The 13,124-nt window shown below is 33.6% G+C and overlaps 1 protein-coding gene across 1 annotated transcript in view; it reads left to right on the forward strand.

Moving 5' to 3' along the window:
- ix (mediator complex subunit intersex) overlaps positions 1–12,680 on the forward strand; it is a 30,697-nt gene extending 18,017 nt beyond the window's left edge. The window contains exons 3-4 of the mRNA XM_085822513.1: positions 5,793–5,877; positions 12,172–12,680. Of these exons, the coding sequence (XP_085678639.1) occupies positions 5,793–5,877; positions 12,172–12,390 (304 nt within the window). The 3' untranslated portion in view covers positions 12,391–12,680. The remainder of the gene's footprint in view (positions 1–5,792; positions 5,878–12,171) is intronic.
- The last annotated feature ends 444 nt before the right edge of the window (positions 12,681–13,124 follow it).

Genomic DNA, 13,124 nt, shown 5'->3' on the forward strand with positions numbered 1-13,124 from the left:
TTATGCTTAGTCAGCAGTTTTGTCATGGGATCAGCCAGATTATCTTTACTTGGAACATATTTTAGATAAAAAATTTCCCTGTTCAATAGATCACGAATGAAAAATAGTTTTACATCTATATGTTTTGTCCTTGAGTTTTCAATGGGTAATATAGCAGCCATGTTATCCACAAACAATATTGGTTTTGAAACATAGTTACTTGCAATTTTAAACTGAATGCATTCATCCAAAATGTTTTTAAACCAAACTAATTCTTTTGCTGATTCAGTCATGGAGATAAATTCAGCCTCCATAGTAGACAAACTCACTCCCTTTTCTTTAAAGGTACGCCAAGATACAGATGATTCTCCCAACAAAGCTATTTGTCCACCAATAGACACCATATCATCCCTGCTTGAAGCAAAATCCGAATCTGAATATATATTGAGCTTCAGTTCCTTGCATACCAGTTTAAGTTTGTGATGTCTGGTATTGGAAACGTATCCTAAAAGTTTAAGTAATCCTTCCCAGTGAAACTTACCAGGATTGCTTTGGAACTGAGAAAATATATTAACGGCATAAGCTATATCCAGACGAGTACAATTGCAAAGAAACGAGATACATCCCAAAACATTTCTAAAAGGATAATTAATCATTTCAGTTATTTCTTCTTGTGTACTGGAACTTTGAGACTTTGAGTATTTCACACCTTTAACTATTGGAAGGGAAGTAATTTGTATTTTAAAAGACTTGAATCGATCAACTATGTCTTCTATATATAATTGCTGATGAATCAAAACGCTATTGTTCTCATATTCAAATTCCACACCCAAAAGCTTTCTTGTTTTACCCAAAATTTTCAAATCAAAATGTCAATTCAGGATTTTTAATATCCTTTTAGCCTAACTTCACTTTTCCAATCACAACAATATCATCAACATAAACCAACAGAATGACAAAATCTTTAAAACAATAGACACAATTACACCACTCAAACTTGATAAACCCTAGGTTACATAGTGTTCTATCCAACTCTTAGTACCATAATCGCCCACTCTGATGCAGACCATACAAGGCTCTATCTATACAACACACAAAAGTTTCTTTATCTCGCTCTACAAAACCCTGAGGTTGGAACATGTAAATTTCCTCTGGTAAAGGAGCGTAGAGATAGGCACTTTTTACGTCGCATTGTATTTGCTCATCCAAGGTGTGCAACTAAAAGAGAGAAAAAGAGCCTTATTACTGAAAAGTTAACTACAGAAGAGTAGGTTTCATCATAGGTATCGTATTTAATTTGTCAATAACCCTGAGCCACTAAACGAGCTTTAAAATGAACAATGTTTCCAAATTCGTCACATTTAATGTTGAAAATCCACCTGCTACCTAGTGGAGTCTTGTCTTTAGGAAGTGGAACAAGATGCCATACCTTATGCTTTCTCATGTTGGCCATTTCCTCTTCCATTGCCTCTATCCATTTAAGCTTTTCTGTGGATTTCATTGCCTGGTTATAAGTGTTTGGAATTGAAACCTCTAGTCAGCTATCTTGGGTATATGACGTTGAAGGAGTGCCAGTTGGGTCGATTTCACCACTATAAGTATTGCTTCCCTTGAAATCAAACAAGGTAGGATCATACTGAATATTATGCTCAGTGCAATACCTTTCTACATCATTTGGTGATCATAGTCTTTGATTAGACCCCCTCTCAAAATAGTACACATCCGTACGAGTGCCGTCTGGCCTTGGAACAGGTTTACGAAGCCAAGTTTAAGTTACTTGTCTCAATGTAGATTGAGTGTCAGTGCTAGGTATAGAAGAGGGTACACTGGTATCAATTCTTTCCTCTATTTCAGGAAAATAGCCAACTGGAGTATCAGTAGATTGGAACTCTATCCTCTCTTCAGATTCCAAATCAGGAAGGGTGCCCAGTGCAGCTCCACTGCCACTTTTCTGCATTCCAATTGACTCTTTAAAAGTAGCATTTAAGGTTTCTACTACCTTTTGCTCATTTTCCAACCAAATCTTGTACCCTTTTGTTCGTACACTGTACCCAATCAATCAGCCCTTCGTTGCCTTTGGATCAAGCTTAGAATTTCTTTTAGCCTTTGGAATTTTCCACATAGGCAATTGTTCCAAATGCCTTAAGGTGACGTACTGATTGTTTCCGCTTAGTATACAATTCAAATGGGGTTCTATCTTGGCCCTTATGACAAATTCTATTAAATGAATATGCAAAATACATCACTGCATCTTACCAAAATTCAGGACTCATTCCATTATCATGTAAAATTGCACGTACATTGTTGAGAGCTGTCTGATTGAATCTCTCATAAACTCCATTTTGTTCCGGAGTATATACGTCTGTAAATTCGTGCTTTACACCATTTTTATTACAATATGACCTGAATTGTTCATTATCATATTCTCGTCCATTATCAGTCCTAAAGTATTTCAACTTAAGGTTCAAAGATCTTTCAGCACGTGCTATATGCCTTTCAAATACTTCAAACACCTGACTTTTCTCTACAATGGGGTACACTACCACATAACGAGAATATTCGTCAATAAAGGAAATGAGATAACGTTCACTATTCCTACCTGGAATGTTAATAGGTCCCCATACATCAGAAAAAACCCTTTCAAGCGGCCTCTTTACTTGAATACCTTCTAAGGGTCTATAGGAGATTCGTCTTTGTTTATTGATTTGGCAATGTTCACAAAACAAATTAGGCGAGTGCTTTAACACAGGAAGACCTCGAACTGAATGTCTCTTACTAGTCCTGACAATAGCACCATAATTTATATGACCAAACCGACCATGCCATAATTCACTATTGTTATGCTGAACTGTGGATGCCTCAAATTTCACAGATTTGCCCCCCTTTTTCACTATTTTCGGGAATACATGATAGTTACTTCCTATCAACTTAGCCTTGTACAAAGTTTCATTTTCATCATCAGTAACTTTAAGTTGCCCATTTTTACCATAAAATCTTGCTCCATTGATATCCACCTTAGGTCCAGATATTAAATTTCATCTCAGTTCAGGTGAGTATAAAACATCCTTAAGCAAAATAACTCTATCCCCAAATTTCATTTTAACAGTACCCTTCCCATGAATTGGAAAAGTTACCCCATCAATAGCTACTAGCATATTCTCATTCTTCACAGGAGAAAAAGTATCGTACAATTCACGATTTTTACAAAAATGATGAGATGCAGCAGTATCAAAAATCCAACTATCATCATTTTCCTCCAAAATTGTTAACATTAGCTTGAGCTATAAAATGGGACTGAGCATGGGAATTATTTTTACCTTTACACAACTTGGGTTTATTCTTACACTTAGGAGATGTTTTATTACTACTAGATACAGCTGATGATACAGAAGAAACAGGCGAGGGTGATCTGGAAAAATTACCTTTCATTCTACAGTATTTTTTAATATGACCTGAACGGCCACATTTATAACACTTGAACCGTTTAATCTGCTTAAATTTGGGTTCACAGTGAGTACTTTGAACTTCTATAGTGTTATTGGAATTTTCCCTATCTAATTAAGACGCGTTTCCTCTGCTAGTATTTCAAGTTCAACATTTTTAAATATGAACTTTTCATCTGGCCACCTCAAAACATTCTGAACTACTTGATCATATTTATCTGGAAGGAACCTAAGAAACTGAAAACATATGTATACTTCTCTTACAGCCTGATTAATATCAGCCAATTGTTCAGTTACCCGTTTTAATCTAGAAGAAAAGAAACTAATACTTTCATTTGGCTTAATTTTACAATTTAAGAACTCTGAAAACAAGGGCATATAGACTAGACTAGAATGCAAGGACATATGTCTAGATCGATAATCTGGCTGAAAGTATTTGGCAAACGTATTCCATGTAACTACCAGGTCATCAATTTCACTTATCAAGTTTCTATATTCAGGGCTTACATTCATATAAATTAAAGATAATGCCAAACGACTTCTATTTTGATAGTCGGCAACAATTTCTTTTGTAATACCCTTAACATCATTTAAATCAGGACATTTTTCAATACCTTTGACCAAAAGCCATGCATTTTTCTCATTTAAAACAAACTTTATATCTTTAGACCATGTAAAATAATTATATGCCTCAAGTTTAGCAATATTATGCATAACATTAACAGTAGCCATATTTGAATTTCAACAAAAACCGCCCCCCCCAGTCTCTTAAGTCCTAAATTAATTTTTAAACTTCAAAAGTCTGCACCAAAGATAACTCAGGGGCTGTGGCCCATAACCAAAATGATGCAAAAGCAAAGTTTAAAGTTTATAAAATTAAACATTTAGCAGCAGTAGCAATAGAAGCTCCCTAAGGTTATGTGATGTGCAGACATTGAAGACAATAAAAGGTTTCAAACTTAACCAATTTATTAACAATACATAAAAAAATAAAAACACAATGAATAAATTTAAACAATATCAGAAACTTAGAAATTATAATATAACCATCATTATCAAAAATTTCATATATTAAATAGTATTTTGCCTGGTCTCCAAAATACTGGCATTCAATACGCGAAAAACGTATCCTAAACAGAAATTATATGGTTTCAAATGAAATTAGCAACACTGTCAATATATTAATGATCAAGAAAGCACTTGAAAATTAAATTAAGTCCTTGAGAGCACTTAAATCCGGCCTAACTCCACTCACTGTAGTTGAACCCGAGAAATCATAGCCCAGTAAAACATCGCTAACTTATGTTAAATGCCGCCTTCATGAAGAACATGAATGCCGCCCACGGCAGTCACTCACATTGTAGCCTCTTTTGAGAATCCAGGAAAAGTCATCTTGTAGACTGGAACCAATGAACTTATTCAGGAAAAGTCATCTTGTAGACATGAATCAAGGAACTTATTCAGGAAAAGTCATCTTGTAGCCTGGAACCTTGGAACTTATCCCCAGACTGCACGCATCGCAAGACGTCTTTTGATAGGGGCTGGAAACCACACACCCAAGAGCTAAGAAAGCAGGAACTAGAAGGAATGAGCCAGAGCGACGCGAGATACTTATACCAGAAGTAGGCATGACAAAACATCTCACAGCAACCAATCAGCTATCGGCACGACTCGGCTTTCCAGATGACGTAACATCACGTTTCGTTTTTGCATCTTAATTAGGCTGAAACAGTCCGTTCTCAACACAAACAATGGGAGGGAAAAAAAAGAAGTAGAAGTAACTACTATATCCCTTTAAAATAAGAACTAAGCCTAATAAATATTTCAAGGAGAAGACATGATGCAGAAAAAGGGTTACAATAAGTCATATTTTCCAACAATAATGCAAGACCACATGGGTCTGTATTCACTGGCTGGACTCTGTATGCACTCGAATGGGATCTTTTGCTACACCCACCATATAGCACCGACATCCCTCCTTTTCAGACTTCTACCTTTTTTCACACCTGCAGCTGCATCTTGCTTCTGGTATCTCCCATTCTGCAGAGTACATCCAAAATGAGCTTGATCTGTTTTTTGACTCTCAGCCACCAAGTTTCTGAGATAAAGGCTTTGAAAATGGCAGAAAATCATAGATTTTGTGTTGATTACTACCCACATTAAAGGCACTGCTTTCATTTTTTTTTTTTTTTTTTTTTTTTTTTTTTAACTTTATTAGGGATGTTTTGTTGAAAAACTTTCATTACAATTAGGTATTTTAAATATCTATATAGAGGGAGGTCATAAGTAGCTGAAATTTGAGGTTTAAAATAATATTTAAAAGTTATATTTTCTTGTTAGTGTATATAAATTTTGCTTTTCTTTTTATAGGAAAACTTTGGATGATACACCTCCAAGATTTGATAAAACACTTGAAGATTTCTTTTCAATTTGCAATCAAATTGAACTGCATCTGGTAAAACTCATTTTCATAGTATTTTTATTTCAAATATAATTCTCACCTGTAATTATTTTTGGAAGTTATTTAATATCTGTGTAAGAGTGTAATATTTTTAAAATAAAAATTTCTTTTTTTAGAAGATGAATATTATGTTATGATATTGTGCATTTTTACAATCATGTCCATAAATTAAGGATAATTCGGAGTCACGCGAAAATCGAACACTAAAATAAATATATCACCTGTAAAATCACTACACACATCTTCAAGAATCATATGCAAACTTCAGGAAGTAACCAGATGACACCGATGGTACGTCACAATGATAAAAGTGTAAGAGAGTGATATATAAGGAATACAGGCAAAGAAGTAAAATTGTTCGCAAGCGCTTTATAAACATTTCAGTGCAATAACCGAATAGTTATGACACAGAGGACGCATTTGGATGATTTCTTACGTGGTAGAATTAACTGCCATCTGGAATGTGGGCGTACCCTACTGGAAGTATCAGACGAACTTGGAATTGCCCAGAGTGTCATCTCCAGGCTTTGGCGATGATTCCAAGATGATGGTAATGTGAGTAGACGTTACAGAACAGGTTGCCCCAGAGTTACAATGCCGAATGAGGACCGGTATTTGGCAGTTACTTCCAAAAGAAACAGGTGGAGCACAGCCTCAGACCTGTCTCGTCAGCTCTCTTCAGCCATTGGTGCGACAATTTCAAGGCAGACCATGTACAGATGCTTAGAGCAGATTGGTCTATATGCTCGTAGACCTGTCAGATGTGTTCCAAATACTGCACTTACTTTACACTGTCACCTGCGGTTAGCCTGGAGTAGAGAGCATGCATTGTGGACACCGCAACAGTGGGCTTATGTGATGTTTTCGAAAGAGTCCAGGTTTAGCTTGCAGTCTGATTCTCGCTGGACTTTCATATGGAGAGCTCCAGGTACCCGTTACCACCAAGAAAACATCATTGAACGACACCGTTACGGTGGTGCAGGAGTGCTCGTTTGGGGTGGAATTATTCTGGGTTCCAGAACTGACCTGTATGTTCAAATTGGAACCATGACAAGCCAAATCTATCGGGACGTCATTCTGGAACAACATGTACGTTTGTTTCGGGGCACCATAGACGCACAATTTGTGTTTATGGATGACAACGCCCGTCCTCACGGTGCAAACATCGTAAGCGAATGCCTTCAATCGGAGGATATCACCCGTATGTATTGGCCAGCATTCTCTCACCGGACTTGAATCCAGTAGAGCACTTGTGGGACATGCTTGGCCGATGAGTTGCAGTCCGTCAACCTCCTCCTACATGTCTACCGGAACTTTGGAGAGCATTGCTTTTTGAGTGGTGTAATATTCCCCAAGATCAGATCGATAATTCGATACTCAGCATGCCTAGGCGTTGTACGGACTGTATTGCATCGTCTGGGAAACCTACAATGTGTTAACAATCATACCAACCATGTAATATTTGCTTTTTGTAAATAGGTGTTTTTTTTTTTTTTTTTTTTTTTTTTTTTTTTGTAATTAGCTCCAAGGAGAAAAATTGCTATTTTTTGTAATAATATCAAACATATAGCATCTTTTTTTGCTCTTTACCTTATGTTTAATAAATAAGCTTTACAAATAAGTCAAATTTGTTTTGCTTCTAACTCTTCCTTTGTCTGATTTTGCATTTTCCTTAATTTTTGGACATGAGTGTATATTGCATCCATGAAAAATGAATAAAATAAAATATGAGTCTAGCATCATTAATAGGTACACTGTGTGTCTAGAATTAAATTCATTGCACAAAAAAAGGGGGTAATTGGAAGGATGAGAAACTTTATCAGCATTTAGCCTTCTGTATGTATTTCTTCTATTACTATGTACTCCTTGCGATGTTAAATAATCTAGAACATATGGATGTTTTGATGGAAGCAATTATTGAAATACTCTATCATTTTCTTGTTGCATTCTGAATTTTTAAATGCTATAAGCATGATTTTTTTTTTTTTTTTTTTTTTTTTTTTAATGTAAAATTTCAGTTTAGGAAAGAGGATGTAGTCTGCAAGATGCCAAACTAGTAACAGGATGATTAATAACTTTTAAATCAAAAGGTAACAATAAGTTCACTGTGTGAAGGGACAGCTTAAATCTGGTACTTGATCTAGCTGTTCCTGGTCTAATGTAATGATTTCTTTTTGAAAGTTCTGTCTGTTGCTTCTTTGCAAAGCAGGAATCTATACTCTTCTCCTTCAAACAAAAATTTATTGTAAATTAAACCCTGTGAGCTAAAAAAAGAAAAATATTATTATGTAGTCCTTACTTAAAGCTTCTAAAAGTGAAATTTTTCTGGCTGAAGCAAGATGACTATGCAGATTTTTGTTGGGTTACCTTTAGATTACATGTAAAAGCATATATCTCTAGTAATGATTCGTGTAAAAGATTTGGACTATCTGTATGGCATTTCATAAATTCATTGTCACATGTTTTTCGGCCTTTGCAATCCATAATATTATCAGATATTGGTTTCATAATTCCACTTCTTAAATTCTTTCTACTAGATATTTTCTCACTGTGAAAAATTACTAGTTGACAGGTTTAGTAGTCTGTTTCAGCTTACTCCTTTAGCTGTTTAGATCCACTGTTTGTGTATGTATTTACAATATGTTCGCATTTCAGACCAAAAATAATAGATTTAATTTTTCAAGCAATCGTTTAAAAAAGTGTTAACTTGAACTTTATCATTATGAAGAGCATTGAGCTCATCAGTGATAAAATCCTTTGAACCTGGATTCAAATCCATGTGAATTGGGCGGCTGCTTGAGAGTTTTCATGGTTTCCCCATGTGTAAAATGAATATGAGCTAGTTTCCCTTAAAGTGTCATGCATGAAGCTATCCCTTCCCTAAGGCAAATAACCCTTTAGTGCTTTTCCATAATCTAAATAACTTTAATTCTGAAGAACAATGAAACAATTTAATTTTTGCTTGTTCTTTGTTAATTTCCTGCTGAAGAATAAATTAAATTTGCGAGCTTAAGAGATTAAGTTATTAAATCATTATCTGTGGCTATTATTACAATGATGAAAAATTCACAGAAAAGTACATGCCCCTGAATCCTGTGGAATGATGTTTGCAAGTTTAGCCTCACATTCATCATTAAATTGGCCAGTGCTATTTTTAAAGAATGACGCTAAATTACAACTGCAACATTCCAGAATTTAATGAATAAATAATCTTGCTTTGGAGATGACATCTGTTTCAACTAAAGGTTGACTGACTCCGTATTAATGTCTCACTTATTTGCAAACTAAGCATATCAAAGTGTCTGGATAATTTGATACATATTTTCTAGGAGCAGCAAACCTTCTAGTCTTTTCAAAGACTACAAAGAGGACACATTAAAAATAATGTTGTTTTTAAACAGTTATATATTCTATTTAGAAGTAATATTAGGTCGCAGGGGTTGAATGGCTAGAATAAACCACTTAGGTGCCATTAAAAAATAATGATGGCATTTAATGTTTTACACTGTTTAAAAAAAAGCATTAATATTAATTCATTTATAGTAAATACCACTAAATATTGCTGTTTTTATGATAGTTTATCTTTCATGCTGTTTAAAAGCATGCATTAAAATTAGAAATAATTAATGTTAGGTAACAGATTATTCACATACGTAGTTCAAAGTAATGTATCTATGGTATGAAATTTCTCTGAAATGTCCAGGTTTCATTTTAATAATGTGAATATGTCATTTATTATCAGAATACCATTGTTTGCTGAAGTTTATTATAGAAGTCTCCACCCTTTTTTTAATCCAATTATGTTTTTGTTTAAATAGGTAAAAACTTGATATTGTATGTAATTTTTTCCTGAATAGAAGTGGAAATTTTTTTTGTAACCTTTTGAGTCAACTCTAGCAGTAATCAAAACCAAAGAATTAATATACTACTTTTATTACTTTAATGGATATTATTTAAACTCTACAAATAAAAATAATTAATATTGAATAAAATATAATTTGTTATGATATCAAAAATGTGTATATTCATGAGTTAGCATTAATAAAATAATAAGCTCTTTATCATAGTCCCGTTGAACCTAAATTTCAAGTTTATTGGAGTCCAAAATCTTAAGCTAGATAAATCAAAGGTCTTTTAATTCAAAAAAAGGCTTTGAAAATAGCATTTATAGATTACAACATTATTATTACTATAGCATTTTATAGATATAACATATTCATAGAATACATATATAGGTTGTATATAAATATTTATTAAACATTTAGAAGTTGGGAAACAGAGATACCTATTATTTACAAAACTGATTAAATCTGTTTTAAGTTGTTTCCATAGACGCTTTGTTGACAGTTCATTTAATAATATGGGTGATATTGTGATAGATTGTAAAACATCCTTCAACACTGATAGCCTCACTGCAGAGACTGTAAAATATTATTCATTCTCATTACAAAAAAAAGTTTATATGGAGTTTTGGGAGGAGGGCATAAAATATCTCTAAGGACTAAATTGTAAAGATTCTAGGGGTAACTAATTGAATAGCTTTTGAAAATGCTGTATATTCCATGAACAATTCTGTTATTTTCAGCAGTTCCTCATCTCCAACATTTGCTGATTCGCACTTCAAGCTCCCATCTAATGTATAAAGATTTAAGTAAAAAGCCATTCTGTGCATCAAAATCTTTTTCTGATCATACTGAGCTTTTTGCTTTGCCAAGAAAATTGTATGTGCGTGTGTGTATAATGTTAATATTCTGAATTATTTGAAATTGTATTGGATTTTTATTCCATGGTAATTTTCAGGATTTCTCAAATGGGGTCACAATCACCCCTGACTTTTCCCTAAAATTGACAATAATAATTTAATTTGTTAAAAAAAAATACTTGTAAAAAATTTGGCCAGCTAAAGAAAGAATGAATAAGAGTAAGTTTACAGAGTGAATCAGAAATATGGTTATGTATTTTGAAATAAATGTAGTACATAACCATATATTGTAGATGGAAATGATGAGTAAATATTGAAACTTAATTTTGTCAGGTCATATAAGAATCACATACCTAAGCCTGCTTTATTAGCCAGTATTAGAATATGCAGCAGATAATTATATAAGCATGTGTGCAGTTGTATATTAAAATAATTATAAAGGTACCTGACACTAAGGGTAGAATTTTTGTCATCAACTCTGCAGAAATGGAAAAAACAGCTTTTTAGAGCTAGGAATATCCAGAAAAGGAATCTCTTGGAAGAACTTGCAATAACCGAAGGAGTGACATTGATAGTAATCGTAAAAGCATCTTTGGAAGTATAGACAAAGAAATGAACTAGTATTGATGTGTATTGTTCTTCAGTTTGAAGAACTAATTTTCTAGTGGCACTGTCCATCTCAATTTCCTTAGCCATAATTCGGTTAACAGATAATGCAATCACATATGTAATCATATTTTGGATTCACCTCATACTATAAGTAATGGAATGCCTTAAGGCCATAATTTCTATGTATGTTTGTAGTACAGTGGGACCTCGAGATACGAGCACCTCTATATACAATAAATTCAAGAGAGCGAAAACTTTGTCTCTAAATATGAGCCATGAGCCAGGCTGTTGGTATGTGTGGTGCCATTTCCCGAACCATATCCGACTGAAGGAATTCCCTCGTCAGATCACTCAGTGTGCTTTGGTCTACATGTTTGTACGCTTGCGAGTTATATTTAACATGAAAATAATTATTTCACGATGCCTCTCAAGAAGATTGTTACCTCAGATAGTGCTGCAAAGAAAAATAAGAAAGCCATGGCCGTTGAAATTAAGAAAAAAATCGTATATAAACATAAGTATGGTGTAAGAATGACAGAATTGGCAAAGACTTACGTCCTTTCAACATTGACGATTTGCAGTGTTCTGAAGAAGCAGGAAGAAATTAAGAAACTTGATGTAGTCAAAGGAATTACTGTTACTTCCAAGCACCGTCCAAAACTCCTAGAAGATGTTGAGAAGCTGATGTTGGTGTGAATTAATGAGAAGTAGTTAAAAGGACGGTGTCAGAAGCTATCATATAGGTAAACTATGGTTATATTATTTACTAGTGTTATTTATTAGAAAAATTGATTTTTATGTTGATATTTTTTGGGAGTACAGAACGGATTAACTAGATTTCCATTATTTTCAATGGAGAAGTTTGATTCTAGATACGAGCTCAGTGCTGGAACAGATTAAACTCGTATCTCCAGGTTCCACTGTATCTTTATTCACTTAAAGGAAACTTATTCTTTTTCTAAAATTTCTTATTTCAGAAAGCTATTCAAGAATGCATTTTGCAACAGAAAGATAGTGTGCAGTATTTACCGCTCCATGTCACCCTTGGAAAACAAGATCCTTCAAGCGGGCCATCTCAAGATGGTAATTTATCATATACGCAATACTTGAGTACAATTAAAGGACAGGTGAATTTTGCCAAAGCAGTGCAAGAAATGCTTGCTGATGGTGCAAGGAAAATAACACAGGCTGAATAAATTACTGTAAATTATTGTTTCTGTGTATGTTTATCCAGAAATTAAATATATCCAAATATTTGGTAGCACGAGAAAAATATTTTAGAATTAATTTCATTCATAATTTTTCATATTGAAATTCCTTTTGGTAGATAATGTAATTTTTTTTAAAGAAGTATGAATAATTTCTCTCTACGTTAATAAAAAATAATAAACTTTTTAAATAAGGAAAAAAAACTATGTATAAAACTGGTTTTGTCTTTGTTTGTTTATGTGCTTTCCTTTAAAAAAAATATGTTATTTTAAAAGTGTTAAGTGTCCCTTTCTTTATAATTACAACAGTTCATTTGTCTCAAAAAATAAAAGAATTATAAATAATAATAAAGAATTTGTGTGGGTGTATGTATTTTGCTCACATTATAAAAAATGGTAGCATTTTATAGCCACCGTATTTCAAGCACACACAGGCTGCCACCTGAACATGTACACCTCAAGCTCAAATTTTAACTTCAGGTATATTTTGTGCAAATGTTACGAATTAGATTTAAAACTCAGCTATTTAAAAGATATGTGTTGCTTCTCAGTAAAACTTAGATTTATGCTTCTAATTTTATCAGGAATGTCAGTGATATAAAGTGCTGCCACACAGCAAAGCACAATATATTCATCTTTCAAATGCTATAGATAAATTCAGTGATTTATAAGAAAGGTATTGCCACTGCCAAAGTGAAATATCTTTATCTTCCCTTGTATTG

The sequence above is a fragment of the Stegodyphus dumicola genome, chromosome 8 (genome assembly GCF_044657685.1).
Source record: "Stegodyphus dumicola isolate Sdum_Otavi_A_Nest chromosome 8, ASM4465768v1".
NCBI classification, from domain to species: Eukaryota; Metazoa; Arthropoda; class Arachnida; order Araneae; family Eresidae; genus Stegodyphus; species Stegodyphus dumicola.